Here is a 19,455-nt window from a genome sequence, read left to right on the forward strand (position 1 = left end):
ACCCTGTAGGAAGCAAGTTTAAAAAGGTAAATAAAGTGTTGTTCAAGAGATTTGCAAGTTTTTAAAGGGACATTATTAAGGGCAAAAGAGCAAACAATCCAACTGAATAGGAAAGATAAAAAAAATCTAATCAAGAAATCTTAAACAGTCTGAAACACAGAAGAGAGTCATATAAAAGGAAAAAGGGTAAATCCACTGGAGGACAAGAAATAATGAGCTAAATTGAAGCAAGAGAAATCTAGGTTAGACATTAGGAGACACTTCTGACCTCTTAGGGTAATTAAGCTCCAGAACAAATCACCTACAGAGGTTGTGGAAACTGTCAGGAATAGTTGAGACTTTAGGTAATATTTAGCTCTGCCTCAGTGAAGGGGACTTGACTAGAAGAACTGTTAAGGCTCCCTCCAGTCCCACATTTCTGTGTTTCTATGATTTCCTATTTTTCCCAGCAGCAACAGCTTCATGGCCATCAAAGAGCCATAGCTGTACAACAGTCAGCAGCAACTCAGTACAAGAGCAACCCCTCTGGAATTGCTTCCCCTTGCTCAACAGCTGCAGAGAGCCTTTACAGGAGGTGGTTAACTTTTCAGACCTAGGGCCTTCACACCTCCTATACCCCTGACCAGTGTAGCAGCTGCTCTTCAGACTTTGTGGCTCCTGTTCATTTCCCACCTCACGAAACAGCTCCCATTTTGACTTCCTGCCCACAGACTGGAGGCTTACTGTGGGTGGCTGACCAACTGGTGGAGAGGCTGAGAATAGAGAAGAGAACTCAATGGGTTGAGGAAAGCACGACTGAATAGATACAAGACAGGTATGAGGAGGGGTGACAGATTAAAAGTAGTCTGACTCTAAATGGTAGTACAGTCAACAAATGCCCACTTGTGCAAAATATACAAAGCGCCACAGGTAGGAACTGCAACACTCCGATCTCAATACAACACAGCTGTGGAGCAGCTCAGTCCCAACAACTCTCCTCTACCTCTTTTGCTCTTCTGCCAGCACCCTGCTCTCCCATATCTCCACTCTACTACGCTCTCCCATATCTCCACTCTACTAACCCTACCAGCACCCACATTTAGCATTCTTTCCTCTGTAGAGAGGGTAGCAGGCAGGCTGAAGTGTGAACAGCTTCCTTTCTCTCATCCCCACCTGACTGAGTACTAATGCCAGCAGAACAAAGCACAGTCACTATATGTAGGAGGCAAGGAGGGAGTAGAAAAACTACTGCAAGAGACACAAAACTGTTTAAGTTATGACAAAACGTGAGAACAAATGTATATGCACACTGGACTGCCACACACAGCTTGAGAGCTGTCTACAAAATATATGGCAACCTACCTGTATGTGTTCTTCAAGATGTAATGCAGGTGCATTATGTTACTTTGGTTTGTGTATGCCCCAGGTACCAGAAGCCAGGGAACTTTGCCTGGTAGTACAGATAGGGGTGGCACTCATGCCCTGAGCCCCAAAACCTTCCCTGCCAATATAAGGGTAGTACCACTCTGACTTCCTTGGTTCCTTTGCACCAAAAGTCAGAAGCACAGAGTAGGATGCAAAGGGGATAGATGGTGGGCTGTGGAACACATGTCTGCATCGTATCTCAAAGAAAAACAGTTACAGATAGCTAACCACTTTTTGTTCTTCAAATAGATGCAGTCATGTGTTCTCCTTAGGAGGTGGGATCTGGAATCTATGCAAACAAGGACCTCATGATTACCTCCCGAAGTTTTCATCTGATCTGGTTGCACTAATAAAGGTGCTTTGGTCTGCAAAAATATGCAAGTAGCAGCCCTGCAAATCTGCAATATAGGAATGTCATTTAAAATGGAATGCACTTGCAACACTGAGGCATAACCTGGATTACTTCATATGCAGTCATGATACAGGAACTGAGGAAGCAGCTTTTACCCACGAAAGCTCATGACCTAATAGATTTGTTAGTCTTTAAGGTGCCACAGAACTGCTGGTTATTTATGATACCAGGAGTTATCTACAATCACACTGCCTGTGAAGTAACCACTTGCCTTTTCACTTCATCTCCATAAGCAATAAATAAATTAGATGAGGAGCAGAAAGGTTTGGTTCTATCCAGATAAACTTAGCACCGCCTGCCATCCCATGTTTGAAGACACTGTTCCTCTGGGATTAAATGCAGTTGAGGGAGGACCGCTGATAACTACATAGCTTGATTCAAAGCTGGAACACCATTTTGAATAAAAAGTTAGAGTGCAAACATAAGATTACTTTGTCTTCAGAAAACTCCATGTAGGCAGGCTCCTCCACCAAAATCTTCAACTCACTCACCCTCCTTTGCAAAAGTTATCACCAAATGGAAGGCAGTTTTCTAACACAGAGAGAAAGTAGCCTACAGCTTGAAAGGAGGTTCCATAAAACTTGCTAAGGTCCCACAAAGAAACTGCCTCTTTAACAACTGGATGATGACTCCTTTGAAAAATTTCACCACCATGGACTTTGAAAACATCGGACTTCCCCATAATATGCAGCAGAAACACCAGAACTGCCACCAGGACGACTCTCAATAAGCTAAGTGCAAAACCTGAAAACTGAAAAGGCAAACAGGTAGTCCAAGAAATACTACATAACAGCTAAATTCACCTGAATTCCTCAGGCTAAATGACTACATATAGAAATCCTTCCACATGACTGAAGAGGTTGCTTTGGTGGAGGGCTTTCTACTAATGAACAAGACTTGATGGACAATCTCTGAAAGTTGTTTCTCCTCATCATCATCTAACCATGCGGCTTCCATGGTGTGAGATGCAGGGAGCTAAGTGCAAGATGTAAAACCTGACTGGGATGCTGACTCAGAAGGCTGGAATAAAAAGGAAGGGCTATGGAATGCTGAACCAATATTACGAGGAGGTCAGAGAACAAGGACTGTTTCAACCACATCGGGGCAATGACAATGAGCTTTGCACTGTCAGCTTGACAATGATGTGAACGAAGATTAGAATTGGAGGAGAAACACAGAGGAGCGCCAGTTCGCAGCTCATGAGGAAAGTATCAGTTAAGATCTGACAGACACTGAAGATTGGTATGAAACTCCAAGACAGTGATATGAAGAGAAGTTTCCTGTTCTGACTACAAGACTTGAGCTTTCAGCAGTCCCAGAATTGCTCTCCAACCTATTAAAGAGACATCAGTGACATCAGTCCTAGTTGGTTAGTAGTGAATGAAGGAAATGCCTGGCACACATTGTCCTGATTTGCAGAGGAAGCCAGACCAGTCTGTCCAAAGGATGAATATTCAGATGACAGACCAACTTCAGCCACCATTTGAAGATGGGTGGCCTGCCATACTGAACTACATGTGTGCATGCAGCCATATGGCTAGCAATCGCATGCATACTCAGGTTGCGACTGAGACTTAAGACTGCAACTCCAGACACAGTGAATCGGTGAACTGCCTGGAATTATTCAGTTTGCGAAAATGCTGTTGCAATGGTAGGATCTATCAGGGCCCTGATCAAGTTGATTCTGTGAGTTAGAATTAATGTTGACTTCCTGCAGTTTAGGATGAGACCTAGACATCTGAGTAGGTGTTCTGGGAATTGAATATAATAGAGAACTTCCCCTCTGTACTTGTCCAGCAGTAACCAATCATCCTGGTGACGGAAGATAAATTCCCCTCTCGTTGAGGCATGCTATCATCACAACCATATATTTGGTAAGAACCTGGGAAATGGAAGACAGGACAAAAGACAGCAGGATGTACTGGTCTATCATGACAAACTGGAGAAGCCCCCACACTCTGATCCCCCTGCCAGGAGTGCCAGGGGATTGCAGGCAGAAAGGATGGGGAGGATCTCCCTTGCTCTGAGGCCTAGAAGCCCCACAAAATCCTAATCCGCCTAGTTTGGAGGACAAGATTAAAATTCACTACAATCTAGACAAACTAGAGAAATAGTATAAAGTAAGCAGGATGAAATTCAATTAAGGACAAAATGCAAACTACACCACTTAGGACAATACAATCAATTATACCACAAGCTAAATCAAAATCAAAATCAAAATCAAAATCAGAATCAAAACACTGTTGCAAAAAGAGCAAACACCTTTTTGAGATGTAGTAGCCAGAGAGTTACAAGCAAACCACAAGAAGTTATTCTTCTGCACTATTCCACTCTGAGAAGGCTTCAACTGGAGTATTGTGCCCAGTTCTGGGTGCTGCATTTCAAGAATGATATGGACAAAACGGAGAAAGTCTAGAGATGAGCGAAGAAAGGGAAAAAAAAAGGATAAAAATGACCTATGAGGAAATGCTGAAAGAACTGTGTTGGTTTATTTTAGAGAAGTGAAGATGGGGATCCAGGGAAGAACATGGTTTAAGTTTTCAAATACATAAGGTTATTACAAGTAGAAGGGTGAAAAAATATTCTCATTAACCTCTGAGGATATGACAACAAGCAATGTCAATTGCAGCAAGAGTTGGACATTAGGAAAAACATCTTATGAAAATAGTGAAGCACTGTCATAAACTGCCCAGAGAGATTATGGAATCTCCACCACTAGTCATTATGCAGTTCTGCCACAAGTGCAGGGGACTGGACTAGACGGGTGGTTCTAAACCACAGTTATCAGAGGTCTTCCAGAGGTTACGCCAACTCATCTAGACATTTGTCTAGATTTTACAAGAGGCTATACAAAAACACTCAGCAAAATCACTACAAACTAACATATCATTCAATGACTTGTTTATACTGCTCTATATACTACACACAGAAATATAAGTACAATATTTATAACCCAGTTCATTTATAATTATATAACAAATATGAGAAAGTGGGCACTTTTTTCAGTTACAGCGAGTTGTGACACTTATATTTTTAAGTCTCATTTCATAAGCAAGTAGTTAAGTGAGGTATAACTTGGGGGTACACAAGACAAATGAGATACCTGAAAATGGTGCAGTAGTCTACAAATATTGAGAGTCACTGGACGAGATAACCTACTGAACTCTCCTCCAATACTATGCTTCTATGATTCCTCATTTAATAAGCAGCACTCATGACACTGTGACCTTGAAAGAAATTTTTGTGTTGGCCTTATGCTTGTGGGGAAGCATGAAAGGGAGAGACTGTGCAAGAGAATCAATTATCTCAATGAGGTTACTGAGTTGCAGTAGCAAATGAGTTACCCATCATTAAATCAAATTTGTGAATCTTCTGTGATTGCTTCAGCCCGAGACGAAACAACGAGGAAAAAGGGCACTGCCAAAGAACTCATGTAAGTGTACCTGTCGATCATCTCCTGAGGCCCCTGGTCCATTCCCATTCCTTCTCTCTCTAACATCACAGCATCCAGAAAAGCATCTTCCCAGAACTGCATCTGATCCCACAGTGTTGAGCGCTCCTTACCTGGACAACATTAAAAAAAACCTTTCACGCTCTCATTACAGGTACTGTACTCTTTTCCTCATGTTCTATAAAGACACCCCAAACCAAAACAAATCCACAGCAAAAAGGTCATAAAATTACGAAAAAGCACAGCAAAGGGAAAATGAACACATTCTCCTGCCCTGACCTAGAGCACCTTTTGAAAGCATCTTCCCCAAACTTCAAACAAAGAGCAAAATTTGCAGTTATCCCTTGACGGAGCCCCTTCCTCCTACAGTTAATATTGCCCACAATGGGATGGTGCATCTCACACAGAAGTGAACAGGACAGGTCATGATGCACAGAAGTGGTGAACAAGGATATTACTACAAACACATAGTAGTGGAAAGAAGAAATTATTACTTAGAGAAAAGGTTTCCATTGCAGCATCCTCTAGCTGGTCCCAGACTGATCCTTTATCCCTCCCTGAACAAATCCGAGCAGGCAGGCCCATGGCAACAAAGCAAGAGAGGATGAAAAATAGGGGAAGAGAAGAGAGGGGATGGGAGGAGAGAGAAAGCCGTTGATTAATAGCAAGTTCAGATCAAATGAGTTCGCAGAAAAATATGCTACTCATCACAGCCAGCATTAAGCAAACGGTTAGTGAATCTTCCAGTAGTCCTCTGTTCGGGCTGAACTCTGCACGATTCAGTATATTCAGCTTTTACCATATTATCTACTGCAGTATTTTTCAACCTGAGAGCCATGGACCCCTACAGGTCCAGAGACTAGGTCCAAAAGTGTCTGCAACAGACTGCAATTATCATTGTTGAATGCCTTTCCGACCAAAGTCTACAGACTATATCGAAGATATCTAAAGGGGCCTGCACCTCCACTCAAAATGTTTTAGAGGTTGGCAAATGAAGAGAGCCTGAAAAACCACATACTAGCTAAAAAACTTCTCTCAAGATTCCAGAATTCATATTCAAGGACATGCCAGCATAGGACTCAGACACACTAACCTTTATGCTAACTAACTTCTCACTCATTTTCCCTTACTATTTTTATCCTTGACAAAAGAGAAGTTACTCACCGTAGTAACGGTGGTTCTTCGAGATGTGTACCCGTGGGTGCTCCACAATAGGTGTCGGGCTCGCCCGGCGCCGCAGATCGGAATTCTTCCAGCAGTTTCTCCTGGATTGTGCATGCGCCGGCGCGCGCTGCACCCTTGCGCATCCCCGGCCACGTGCGCGATCCGGTCCCCGCCAGTTCCTTGACCAACTGCCGCGGATGCTCCTGAAAGACACTAGACAGAGATCGGAAGCGGGGAGGATGGGCAGGTGGTGGAGCACCCACGGGGACACATCTCGAAGAACCATCGTTACTACGGTGAGTAACTTCTCTTTCTTCATCGAGCGTCCCCGTGGGTGCTCCACAATAGGTGACTACCCAGCAGTAACCCAAGAAAGGAGGTGGGTAATCGGTTTATGTGCAGCTTGCCCCCGAAAGGACTGCTGTCGAGAGGCGGGTATCCTCTTGGAATACCCGATGTAGGGCATAATGCTTGGCAAAGGTGTCATAGGATGACCAGGTCGCCGCTCTACCGATGTCCTTCAACGCCATGCCCTTAAAGAAGGCTGTTCATGCCGCCATTGCCCTGGTGGAGTGAGCCCTGGGCGGGGCCAGCAAAGGAGTCTTTCGAAGCTCGTAGCACATTTTTATACAGGACACAATGTGCTTTGAGATTCTCTGTGAAGAGAGACCTCCTCCTTTTGACCTGGGAGCGAGAGAGACTAGAAGCTTGTCCGTTTTCCGGAAGGACTTAGTTCTGTCTATGTAGAAGGCCAACGCCCTCCTCACATCCAGGAGATGCAAGCGTGCCTCCTTGCTGGAGCTGTGAGGCTTCGGGTAAAACAAGGGTAAAACTATTGGTTTGTTAAGATGGAATTGTGAAGAAACTTTTGGAACAAAGGCCGGGTGCAGCCGTAAGGTTACCGCCTCCTTTGAGAATACTGTGCAGGGCGGCGTTGCCATAACTGCTGCAAGCTCACTCACCCTGCAAGCTGACGTAATTGCAAGGAGGAAGGTCGTTTTTATCGTAAGGAGACGTAGGGGAACCGTGGCTAATGGTTCAAAAGGTGGACCCGTTAGCGTGCTGAGCACCAGGTCCAGGTTCCATGATGGCGGAAGCGGTTTCCGAGGGGGGTACAGGTTTACCAACCCCTTCAAGAACCTGGTAACGATAGGATGGGCAAATACCGTGGGCCCCTCCTCTGTATGCTGAAAGGCTGATATAGCGGCGAGGTGGACTTTTAGCGAGGATAAGGAAAGTCCGCCCCTCTCGAGGTCCAATAAGTATTCAAGTATTACTGGTATAGGAACGTCAAGGGGAGCTAACTGCTTGGTGGAACACCAGGCTGTGAATCGAGTTCATTTCTGCTTATAAGTCTTCCTGGTGGAGGTCCTTTGGCTACTTTCCAGGACTTCTTGTACTCCCTCCGTGCATGTACTTTCTAAGGAGCTGAGCCATGGATTAGCCATGCTTGTAGGCGCAGGCTCTGAGGGTTCGGGTGCACTGTGGACCCCTGGGCCTGCGTGAGTAGGTCCGGCGCCACTGGTAGGGAGACCGGTGGGCGGTCCGACATGCGCAGAAGCAAGGGAAACCATTGCTGCCGATCCCACGTTGGGACCACTAGTATCATGCGAGCTCTCTCCCTTCTGGCTTTCTGCAAGACCTTGTGGATAAGCGCTTTGGGGGGGAATGCGTAAAGTAGGGGGCCCTTCCATGGAATCATGAATGCGTCCCCCAGGGACCCCCCACCCCACTCCTGCCCTGGAGCAGTACTGGGGACACTTCTTGTTGTGCTGTGTGGCAAACAGATCGATCTGGGGAAACCCCCATGTATGAAAGATCGGTCGTAGCAAATCGGTGCAGATCTGCCATTCGTGTGTGAGTGTGAAGCGCCTGCTCAGCTGATCTGCTTTCACGTTGTGAGTGCCCGGCAAGTACGAGGCTATCAACGTAATGTTGTTGGCGATGTACCAGTTCCACAGTCGGACTGCTTCCGCACATAGGGCATGGGATCGGGCTCCTCCTTGCCGATTTATGTAAAACATAGTGGAGGTATTGTCTGTATTGATCCCGACTACTTTGCCACATATGTGGTCTCGGAAATGCTTGCAGGCGTTGAACACTGCTCTGAGCTCCAGTATGTTTATGTGCAGTGACTGTTCCGCAGGGGACCATAGCCCTTGCGTCACCTTGTCACCGATGTGCGCTCCCCATCCTATGTGGGAGGCGTCGGTAGTAAGAAAAATAGAAATTTGTGGTTGGTGAAAGGGCACCCCTGCTAGCAAGTTCATGGGGTTTACCCACCATGCCAGGGATCTGCGCACCTCTGTCGTGGGCGACACTACCCTGTGAACAATGTGGGATGCCGGTTTGTAGACGCTTGCCAGCCAATGCTGCAGGCTTCGCATGTGCAATCTGGCATTCTGTACCACAAATGTTGCTGCTGCCATACGGCCCAGCAGCTGTAAGCACGTTAAGACCGGCACCGTGGGGCTGTATGTAATGACTTGCACCAGCGAACTGATGGCGCGAAAGTGGGCGTTGGGTAGGTACACCCTTGCTGTGATAGAGTTTATGCGTGCCCCTATGAACTCTGTGTCCTGTGTGGGGTCGGTCTTTGACTTCGCGAGGTTGACGACTAGGCCCAGAGAATAAAACGTGTCCACTGTGACGCGTATCATGCGTAGGACCTCTGCCTTCGAGGCCCCTTTCAGTAGGCAGTCGTCCAGGTATGGAAATATGAATACCCCCTGTCTGTGCAGGTAGGCTGACACCACTGCCAAGGTTTTGGTAAAGACTCTGGGGGCCGAGGAGAGGCCAAATGGAAGAACCCTGTACTGGAAGTGTTCCTTGCCGACCATGAAGCGGAGGAAGCGCTTGTGTGCCGGGTGGATCATTATATGAAAGTAAGCATCTTGTAAGTTGAGGGCTGCAAACCAATCTCCATCGTCCAGTGCCGTGAGTATGGAGGCGACTGTAACCATCCGAAACCGTTGCTTGCGCAAGTAGCGGTTGAGGCCCCGAAGATCTAAGGTGGGCCTCCAGCCTCCTGTTTTCTTCTCTGTGAAGAAGTAGCGTGAATAAAACCCTTTCCCCTGGAATTGTTCCGGCACTCTTTCCACCGCCCCTATGAACATAAGGTGGTCCACCTCCTGTTTGAGCCTCGCCTTGTGGGCAGCGTCCTGGAGGTGGGGCCTGGAGGGAGGCTTCGTCAGTGGGAGCGACTGGAAGGGGATCGTGTAACCTGTGGCTATGATCTCCAGCACCCATTTGTCTGCGGTGATCTTTTGCCATTGGGAGTGAAACGGTCTGAGGCGCTGATGGAACATGAGATGAGAGTGGCATTGCACGATGGTAGGGATAGTGCAGCCCTCGACATGCCCGTCAAACTTGCTGCCTTTGGGCCTGTCCCGAGGGTGTACGGCTTTGTTGGGAACGTCGCCTGGGAGTTCTGTACTGTTGCTGCTGTTGATGTCGCCCTTGGTCGTAGCCCCGTTGATACTGCGCACGCTGTGGTTGGTACAGGTAGCATCTTTGCTGAGGGTAATATTTTTTCTTCCTATATGGAGGGGTATAAATACCCAGGGTTCTAAGTGTAGCTCTCAAGTCCTTACTGGAGTGGAGGACCGAGTCGGTTGAGTCTGCAAACAACTTTTGTGTGTCAAAGGGAAGATCCACGATCTTCACCTGTAGATCCCTCGGGATACCCGATGTCTGGAGCCAGGATTCTCTACGCATGACCACTGCTGTACCTGTTGAGCATGCCGCTGTATCTGCCACATCCAGGGCGACCTGGACTCCCGTCCTCGAAGCTGCGTAGCCCTCTTGCACAATTGCCTTTAACACCGGCTTCTTATCTTCTGGAAGTGAATCCATGAGAGAAGTAAGCCTGGAGTAATTATCGAAGTTATGGTTCGCTAGGTGTGCTGCATAATTTGCCACTCTCAATAGCAGGGTGGAAGAGGAATATACCTTCCTGCCAAACAGCTCTAGCTTCTTGGCATCTTCGTCTGATCCCCCTGATTTGTACTGAGAAGTCTTTGACCTCTGATGGGACGATTTGACCACCAGTGAGTTCGGTTGTGGGTGACTGAAGAGGAACTCCATGCACTTTGCCGGGATGAAGTACTTCTTATCCGCTCTTTTGTTCATAGTCGGAACAGAGGCTGGAGTCTGCCATATGATAGTGGCTGACTCCATAATGGCTTCTTCCAGCAGAATAGCAATTTTGGATGAAGCCGGGGGTCTCAAATTTTTCAGGAGTTTGTGATGTTTCTCCTGCACTTCTGCCGTTTGAATGCCTTGTGTGAAAGCCACCCTTTCAAACAGCTCCTGAAACTGTTTAAGGTCATCCGGGGGAGCGACATCCCCGGGGGCCATGGCCTCATCTGGGGAGGATGAGGAGGAACCACTAGGGTAAACCTCCCTCGAACTCTCAGGTTCCTGCGGCCAATGGTATACCTGCTCGCTGGAGGACTGCGAAGGAAAGTCTCGGGGTTCTAAAATTAACTCCCCTTGAGATAACTGAGTTTCCATCCCCGCCCGGGAGTGTCCACGGGGGTATTGGCTCGCCGGGGGGGACCTGCCCCTGGGCGTAGGTCTGGGGTGTCTGTGTCCAGCATGATAGGAACGACCATGGCAGCACAGGCCCGGGGACGGAGACCTGGACCACTCTCAGGGTGTGTACCCCTGATGTCTGGGAGAGCGAGACCTCTGCGATGACACAGATAGCGGTGACACTGGTTTGTGATAGTACTCCAGCGGATCCAATCCCAGAAAGGGTGAAGGTGGCCCAAGCCATGGTGACATTGGTTGGAGGAACGGAGAAGGAGGTTCTGGAAAGGCCGGTGGAGACCCAGGCCTTCTGGGCAGCGTGTGTAGCACAGGGGGAGAGCTTGTTGTTAGCAGCAGCGCAGCCCTGTCCGGAGAAGAGCTGCGGTGCTGGGTTTTTGCTCTTGCCTTTCCCCTCCCCTGTGGGGCTGGCACCGCCCCCCTGCCACGCCAGGGATCTTGGCCCTGCTGTCATCGCCGCGCTCTGCTCGCTCAGCTGCGGTGCCGCGCGGAGAACGTCCTCCGGTGCCTGCGGGCTCCGTGCCTGCTGGCCCTGCACCGTTGGTGCCGCGGGGGTCGGTGCCACCTGTGGCGGTGCCGCCGGTTCCTGCGCTGGTGCTGGCCTGGCCGCCACTCTAGGTGCTGCGTGTGCCGGCTGTTTTGTAATCGGAGGCTCAGCCTCTGCCACGTGTGCTGCCGCGGTGTCGCTTGCCTGAGTATGCAGCTGGGGGCTGTGTGCTCCGCCCATCCCGCTCGCTGAGACCGCCAGCAGGGATCGAACTGGGGAGAGCTTCCTCCGTTTTTGCACCAAGGGGGTCAGAGAAGCTGCCTTCCTTTTGTGGAACCCAGAGGGCCCTTCTGATTGCCTCTCCGGCACGTCTGGCTGGAGGGCCTTATCAAACAAGAGCATTTTAAGACGCATCTCTCTGTCTTTCCTTGCCCTGGCTGTGAGCTTAGCACAGTGGGAACACTTCTGGGTAACGTGTGATTCCCCCAGGCATCGGATGCGTTCACTATGCTCATCGGAGGCCGGCATAGCTTCACGGCAGGACTCACACTTTTTAAGGCCTGAAGAAGCCATCTCGGTGAGTCTTTTACTGTTAATAGGGTACTTAGCACCTTATCCGTGCCTGTTTACCTGAATCGCGGACCCCGGCCTGCAGGGCAGTGGGCGGCCTACTGGCCTTCACGTCCACTCTTCTTCTCCGCTCCTCTCTTTTTTTTTTGAAAAAAAGAAACAATTTACACGTAGAAACACTGTCTAATCTGACTCTGGCCGTAGCCTGAGCGGATTCCATCTGCAGCCGATGGCGGTTGAGAAGGAACTGGTGGGGACCGGATCGCGCACGTGGCCGGGGAAGCGCAAGGGAGCGGCGCGCGCCGGCGCATGCACGATCCAGGAGAAACTGCTGGAAGAATTCTGATCTGCGGCGCCGGGTGAGCCCAACACCTATTGTGGAGCACCCACGGGGACACTCGATGAAGAATCCTCCATTTCCTCCCGAACAAACCACTTGCCATTATATTTCATTGCCTCAAGTTTGGAAAGCCACATATCGCTGAGGCCAGAATCTCTGGATGCCATTGATTGGAATATACAAGCTCTATTCTCCCCTTTATGTATGACTCCTCCAGCTTCTCAAAAACATAAAACTTACCCAAAAGCCCTTCATAGAGATAGACCCGCTGGCTCACATCATCCAGAGTTCTCCCGGGGCTGCTGCCCTTGATATCCTTCACACTGTGCTTCACACTGTGAGATTTAGCCTGAAAAACACATGCAGAGAGACACCAGAAAGGCCAATTTGACAGGCGTATATAGGGTGGTATCTTACAATATATTTAAATATAAAATAATTTTAATATGCAAACTATCTTAAGCCTTGCAATTGGATCCAGGATCCAAAATACTGTGCTCTCTCACCCACCATAGCTGTATTCAAATCCTGTACAAAAATTCATTAGAAAAATCAATGTGCCCTTACAAATATGGAGCTAGTAGCAGAGTTTGTCTCAATTTCACTGTCTGACACAGTATTCCTTGATCCTGTCAGGTTCCCACCATTCTCCCCACTGAGGCCATCGCCAGCATTGCTGCTCAAGTCACTGTCTGCTCCCAGTGTCTCTCCAGAGCTGTTACTAACCTATGGAAGAACACAAAACTATTTAGAATTGTTTCTTTGCTCTATTAGCAAAAATATGGGAAGAGAAAGTTGTAAATCGTGTCATCCTAAAGCCAAGTAAGACACCAAGGCTTACTCTTCCTAGCAGCAGCATGCTGCATTTCTATCCCATGTCATAGGTCCCTCTCCACCAAACTTACATTAGAAAAAGAGAATGTTAACAGCTTCTTTACAAAGATATTTAAAAATCCTTTGCATTAACACTACAGCAGAGCCCTTTAAAATTAGACAGCCTGGTTGTTTTTCCGATTCCAATAGACTTCACTACCTTACAGGTGAGGAACTGGGCCACGGAGATTTAAGATATCCACAGATTCTTAAAATTTCACTTCAAACCAATTCATAAAAGCTAGAAAAAAGCTCATGTGGTGTGGTCCCCATCATATAGAATGTCAGAGAAGAACTGTAGCTAGGTGAAAGCTCAGTCTCCTTCACCTAATAATTACCCTGACGACTCCCCCCACTTTTTTTTTTTTTTTTAAACAAGAAGAAGAGATATATATACCCCACTACAGGCCATTACAAGCAAGTGTTTACAAATATAAATGGTGGTAAGTATGCTCTTCTTCTAAGATGTAGCTGTAGAAAGTTTATGACACTTTTTAAACATTCAAGCAGCTCCAAAGGTTTGTGTCTTCTGTGAACTAAGAAATCCTGCAGAGGTTTATCAGCCTGATGCCTCATTTTCAAAGTGACTGCAATCTAACATTTTCACAACATTACCCACACTGGAATGCAGAAATGGATTCAACACCCAATGGCAAAGAGCACTACATACACGGGGAATACCTGCCACAGAAAGAACATATGTACATTTGTAAGGTACACGTGCACACCACACATTCAGAGGCTATGCCGGTAGAACACACCATGGAGACACTATCAGAGCAGGCAACACACAGAATGTAGACATATCAGAGTATATGGAACCCAAATACACACACACACTTCCATCACCACAAAAAGTCGAGTACACCAAGATTCCACTCTGGCTATGTCCTACCACTGTGCTAACTTCAGAATCCTGGCTTGTGCTTCGGATCATAACAGCCGGCCCTGCACTGGCAACAGAGTCCAAATCACTCTTCTGCAACCAGAAAAAATGAACACAAAGGAGAGAGAAATAAAAAATCCATTATATATCACCATTTCTATCAAGAGTGACAATGTCCATGACTATTGCGGGGGGTGGCGGTCTCCCTTACAGAGAAGCTTAACAGGCCTCTTAGGTTTGCTGCACGGAGCCAGTCGAAAGGACTCTTTGCCCCATCCTGTCAGATAGAGCCATTATCTTTCTGAATGAAGTTTGTGTGATAGAGACAGACAAATCTTTCCGTCGCTGAACGGGAGAAGCATTTCACCAAATGAGAGCAACTGAAAGAGTCTCTGAATCTAGAAAGCTGCCCACAAATAAGCAATGGAAGCACGAAGACACTGACCTGGGAGCCCGAGGTCAGACTCAAGCCGCTGTCTGCACTGATTTGGGACTTTTTCTCCTCTGTTTCTCCCAGATCAAAGAAATGTTTCATACCTTCTGACCCTGCAGAAAAGGAAAAGATATTCATTAGTTTAATAGGGAAAGGCACGGTGGTAGAAGACAGATGACAGACTGGGAACAGTAACAGTACCAAGAAGGCAAACCAGAGCACCTTCTTCTCCAGCTGGTTGGTACTGTAAAAAACAACAAAGCCCAGCAGGTCACACCTGACATCCTTCCAGTGCTACTGTGCATCTCACAGTGCCCTGAAGGAACAGCCCAACAGTCTTTAATTACTGACTGCCAGTAAATGGTAGCTCTCGGCAAAACCTTCCATATTCTTTCAAAATAGACAGAAAGAGAAAAGAAACAAGTGTCAGATTCCAATTAGAACAAGGCATGCAGAGCAGTCACCACACAACTCTGGAAAGCCAGTTCCTTTATTTTTGTAAAATAGCTGACATCTAAATATTCATACTGCCAGTATCATTTTTTGTACAAGTAACTGACTGTCTTCTTGGGCTGAGTTTGTTAGGTTGTCAGCAGCTGTTACCCAAGCAGCTTTCCCAAAACCAAGTGATACATGGCAGTCAAAGAGCAGAGAGTAATAATTAGTGCCACACAAATAAGTGCTTCAAGTGAGACGCTTTCAGAAAAAAAATTACTATTATTGCACATTATTCCAAGAAAATATATGAATACATAATGAATGGCATTCCAGAGTTTGCAATCACAGGTCAGTTGTGAGAATTTCAGCAGGTCTGAAGGCATGCATTCACTACCCTACCCCATTCAAAAGGAAGGAAGGAAGAAAAGAAAGAGAGAGAAATGAGATAAACATCTTTATGTTAATGTCACCATGCAATATTGGAGCCATGTTCTCTATTCTCCTGGGATGGGATGGCAGAAGGAAAGAGAATGGAAAGGAGAGAGTGAGCGTGCGCCTGAGAAAGGGATTTGGTAAGCACTGTACAATGGAAGTAAGGAGCAGGAGAAGAATATTACAGATTGTACACAGGTAACCACTAGACCCAAAAGGAAGAGGAGACTGAAGGCAACAATTTTGCCATATCCATATCTGCCAACTGTTCAGTAACAGGGACACATGACAAGCAGCTAGAAATTTTTTCTTCTATACCCATGTTGCATACAATATCCAGTAGCTCTACAAACAATTCAGCATCACCTTACACCACAAAGATACTGAACTAGGAACTGATAAGACCATTTTTATGTTAGATATCTATTCTCAAACAATGCTAACATTAAAGAGTAAGAGAAGCATGTGTGAAAGAGATAATATACATGGAATATATAAAGATTCATGGGCATGAGCTTGGGATGACACATTACTCATGAATAGCAAAGCTGAAAGTTAGCTGTGTAGACAACCCAACAGCTGTACATATTTGCATGTTCTAGCTTGCCACCCAATCAAGGAATCTCTCTCTCTCTCTATATATATATATTGCCAAAAGTATATTTCAGAAATGTTATGCCATATACAAGAAATACCATGGTATTATATTTTGTAACCCTCCACATAAAAAAGCCAGATGCCTTTAGTTATTACAAATTAGCGTCCAGGACTCAGAGTGGAAAAACTTTAACTAGTTCATTGTATAAACCTCAGTTACCTAAAATATCCTCTTATGCATAACTTGTTTCTTTCACAGCTGCTGTGTATCACACTGGAAAATAAGAAATCTACTGTTTCCAGTGGTACAAGTGTATTATTTCTAGCCCTGAGTAGTCATGAGATATGGAATCTTTTAACCTGTCTCTAGTGCATGAATATCTACTGTTAGTCATGGGCCTTGGGTACATGTTCTTTAATTAAAAACAGGGGGAAAAAAGGAAACACCTGTGGCAAATTGACTTTGAATGTCATTACAGCTGACGAAAGCCATTTGCAAGTTTGGAATATTAAAAGAATGATAAAAGCAATCTACCACGCTACCACCATTACATATATTGTACTGTGATTTTATACATTTACATGGACAAAAATGCTTGTTGCATATAAAACACTGTGCCATTAAAATTTGTCAGGATGTGACCACTCCGCACCCAGCTTCCTTGTCTGTCTGTTCTTTTATCTACCAGTCTGGGGTTTTTTTGGTCTGTCTTATTTTTTCTTTCCCTCTTCCGTTAAGAGTATACAGTCCCTGTCTTGCAGAGATTATCTTTGTAAAGGGCCTAACACAATAAATTATAAATAGTAATCAGTCACAGGCATTTGTTTGTGTTTATGTCAGTGATTATACACTCTGTATAGAAGAGAGAAAGTTTCATAGCATATGTGCATTAGCAGCACACATCTGCAACTATTACAGCTGAGAACTATAAAAATCAAGCTCTGTAAAGACTAAAAGCAATCCTCAGCTATCTAATTCACCCTTCTTCCTTTAGCATGGGACCCAGAAAATTTAATTGGAAAGAACCATCTTCATCTGGTTTTTAACTAACACTCTCGCTCAATACAACTCTTCACACATCCTGGATTTCCTCTTCCCAAAAGTAATTTCATGCTGCAGTTCAACAGCAATCAGAAATAATCCACTGTGAGTTGATAACATAACATAAATTTGCCATTGCAGGAGAACTGCAGGCACAGAGAGCCCCTCATTCCACACAGTTCAGACACAGTGTTAATGTCAAGGTTCTGTCAGACAACTACCTGACTACATTCTAAAAAGAAGAGCTAGATTTTCATGGCTAAATTCATCCCAGTTACCTTTTATACAAGTTATGAGGAGGTTTAGGGAGGACTTGTACTGAGCAGAAAGCACACTTCCTCCTTTTTCTTTGCACAGACAGAAAAGAGGCATATTGCTTCTGAGCACGGAATTTCTCAAGAGCACACAGACCTACTTCAGCTGTTCAAGGGTGCAGGATTTCACCTGAACGCTTTGGCTTTTGTGTGCATAAGAATGTGTGCTATGGTTGCACACTCACCCCAGGTCTGGGGAGTTGGCAGTTATGGGGAGGCTGGGGGAGTCAGTTTCTAGGATTCATCATTTTCTTACTCTGTTTTTCCAAAGCTTTTTGCTTTTTCACTTCCTGGTGCTTGTTCCACAATTCTACCAAAGATGCAAGCAGGAGAAAAAGAGAAAGAATCAAAGGCTGGTCAGACAGAAGAAAATGAAAAACCAACCCCCACCCCCAAAACAACTCATACGCCCTTATACCGCCAAACAATCAGAAAGTAATGATAACTCATGAATGAAGGATTAACACCATTCTTCAACAAATCAGTGTTAAGAATACTGAGCTGCATTGTTACTATTTATTGGATTTCAAAAAATAGGGATGATCTGACACGCTGAAGTAGTGGATCAAAAAATAAAAACAGCTTTTAAAACCAAATCTGCCCAGCATAGCTCATCTCTCTTCTTGAGAAGGGTTGAGTTAAAGATGGACAGTGGTTACTTTAACCCAAACATTTAGGTTATCAAAACACTTAATATTCACATTTCCTGGCCATGTCATTGTCAAAGAATGCGCAAAAGAAACAGCGTTCCTGGGGAAGAGAAAATTGCATTTTAAACCTTTCCATTGTCAATCTCACTTATTACTAACAGAGAGAAATATTTTAAAAAATAGGTGATTTTTTTTTAACTGACAGTAAAGGTGCTGGGCTCCACCTACTGGCCAGGATATGAATAAAAACAATAAAATAATGAAAAAAAGGAGGAAAAAAAAAATCAGGATTCCAGTCATGGCAAATACAACCCCAAAGACTTGACGCCGATCACAGTTCTCTTTTCATTTTTGATGGAAATGATTCCAGGGCCAAAACACAATGAAGAGGGCAAACCATTTTTGGGAGGCTGCATATAATCTTCTTTTCAAATGTAATGCTGGAATAAGATAGACCATATAAGCACCTCCCGATACCATAACCAAGATTTTGCAGATCAGAGGCATTCACTCTCATGCTTGACAACATCTAATAATTCCGGGTGCTGGCCCAGTAGAGCGTCACAAGCTATATTTGAATACTGAACCCTCTCTTCTGCTAAGCTAATGGATGTTGACAGTGCTAGACACAGACAGGACACACAGTTCTTTTAAGAGAGGGGAAGAGGAGGCACGGTGAGAGGAATGTTACTTTTCTGCAAAGAAACCTGTCATTCAGTCAAAATTACTGATTGAAGAAGTGTGCCAGGAAATCCATCCAGACCTTGCACAGTAAAGGAAGTAAAAGAATCAGGCTCTAAATCAAGTAAAAAAGAAGGGTTGGTGAAGAAGACTATAAGGATATACAGGGACATCACAGGGATAAAATTACAACTTCATTTGTGGGCTCATCACCCCAACATTTCATAGACCTCAAATGTTAAACCGCTGCAGGGGATAGCCTATAGTGAGTGAGGCAGACAGCACTGGATGAGTGTTAGGAAGGCAGCTGTTAGTCAAATGGGTTTTGTTTCTGCTTATTAACTATGACAATCATGATTAATAGGTGTTCCCTCCATACTGACAAGTTGACAAACTCACAGGACACATTTTCCAGATTAAACAGTAACCTGTAGACTTGACTGCAGTTTCCTATGGCTGAATACATCAACTAGCATTCTCTGAAGTCAACTTCTTATATAGATTTTTTTTTAAAACGGTGTTTCACACCCAGGTCCCCATCTATCACTGGGCTGATCAGCAATGTTTTGCTGCTAGGGTATATTTCCTGAGCTACCCATCAATTCATCAGTTCTTAGAATGTTTATGGCACATGCCAAGATTTAGAATGATCCCAAAGGGAATTTTGAGAGAAAAGGGTTTCAGGGCATTTAAAAACAACCCCAGATTATCGTGTGAAATATTCTTTAGC

The 19,455-nt window shown here is 45.5% G+C and overlaps 1 protein-coding gene across 28 annotated transcripts in view; it reads right to left on the minus strand.

The window, feature by feature from the left end:
- Window positions 1–19,455, minus strand: part of MADD (MAP kinase activating death domain) — a 158,494-nt gene that overhangs the window by 63,358 nt on the left and 75,681 nt on the right. For 7 of the 28 annotated variants that reach the window (XM_074997283.1, XM_074997272.1, XM_074997278.1 and 4 more), the window contains 7 exons: window positions 17,651–17,704; window positions 14,584–14,684; window positions 14,148–14,231; window positions 12,947–13,105; window positions 12,620–12,728; window positions 5,762–5,824; window positions 5,260–5,380 (listed from right to left, as the gene is read on the minus strand). In XM_074997283.1, coding sequence (XP_074853384.1) covers window positions 5,260–5,380; window positions 5,762–5,824; window positions 12,620–12,728; window positions 12,947–13,105; window positions 14,148–14,231; window positions 14,584–14,684; window positions 17,651–17,704 — 691 coding nt within the window. The remainder of the gene's footprint in view (window positions 1–5,259; window positions 5,381–5,761; window positions 5,825–12,619; window positions 12,729–12,946; window positions 13,106–14,147; window positions 14,232–14,583; window positions 14,685–17,650; window positions 17,705–19,455) is intronic. The other 21 variants (XM_074997286.1, XM_074997276.1, XM_074997277.1 and 18 more) reach the window with 6 other exon arrangements.

Source organism: Carettochelys insculpta, chromosome 6, assembly GCF_033958435.1.
Source record: "Carettochelys insculpta isolate YL-2023 chromosome 6, ASM3395843v1, whole genome shotgun sequence".
Classification (NCBI taxonomy): Eukaryota; Metazoa; Chordata; order Testudines; family Carettochelyidae; genus Carettochelys; species Carettochelys insculpta.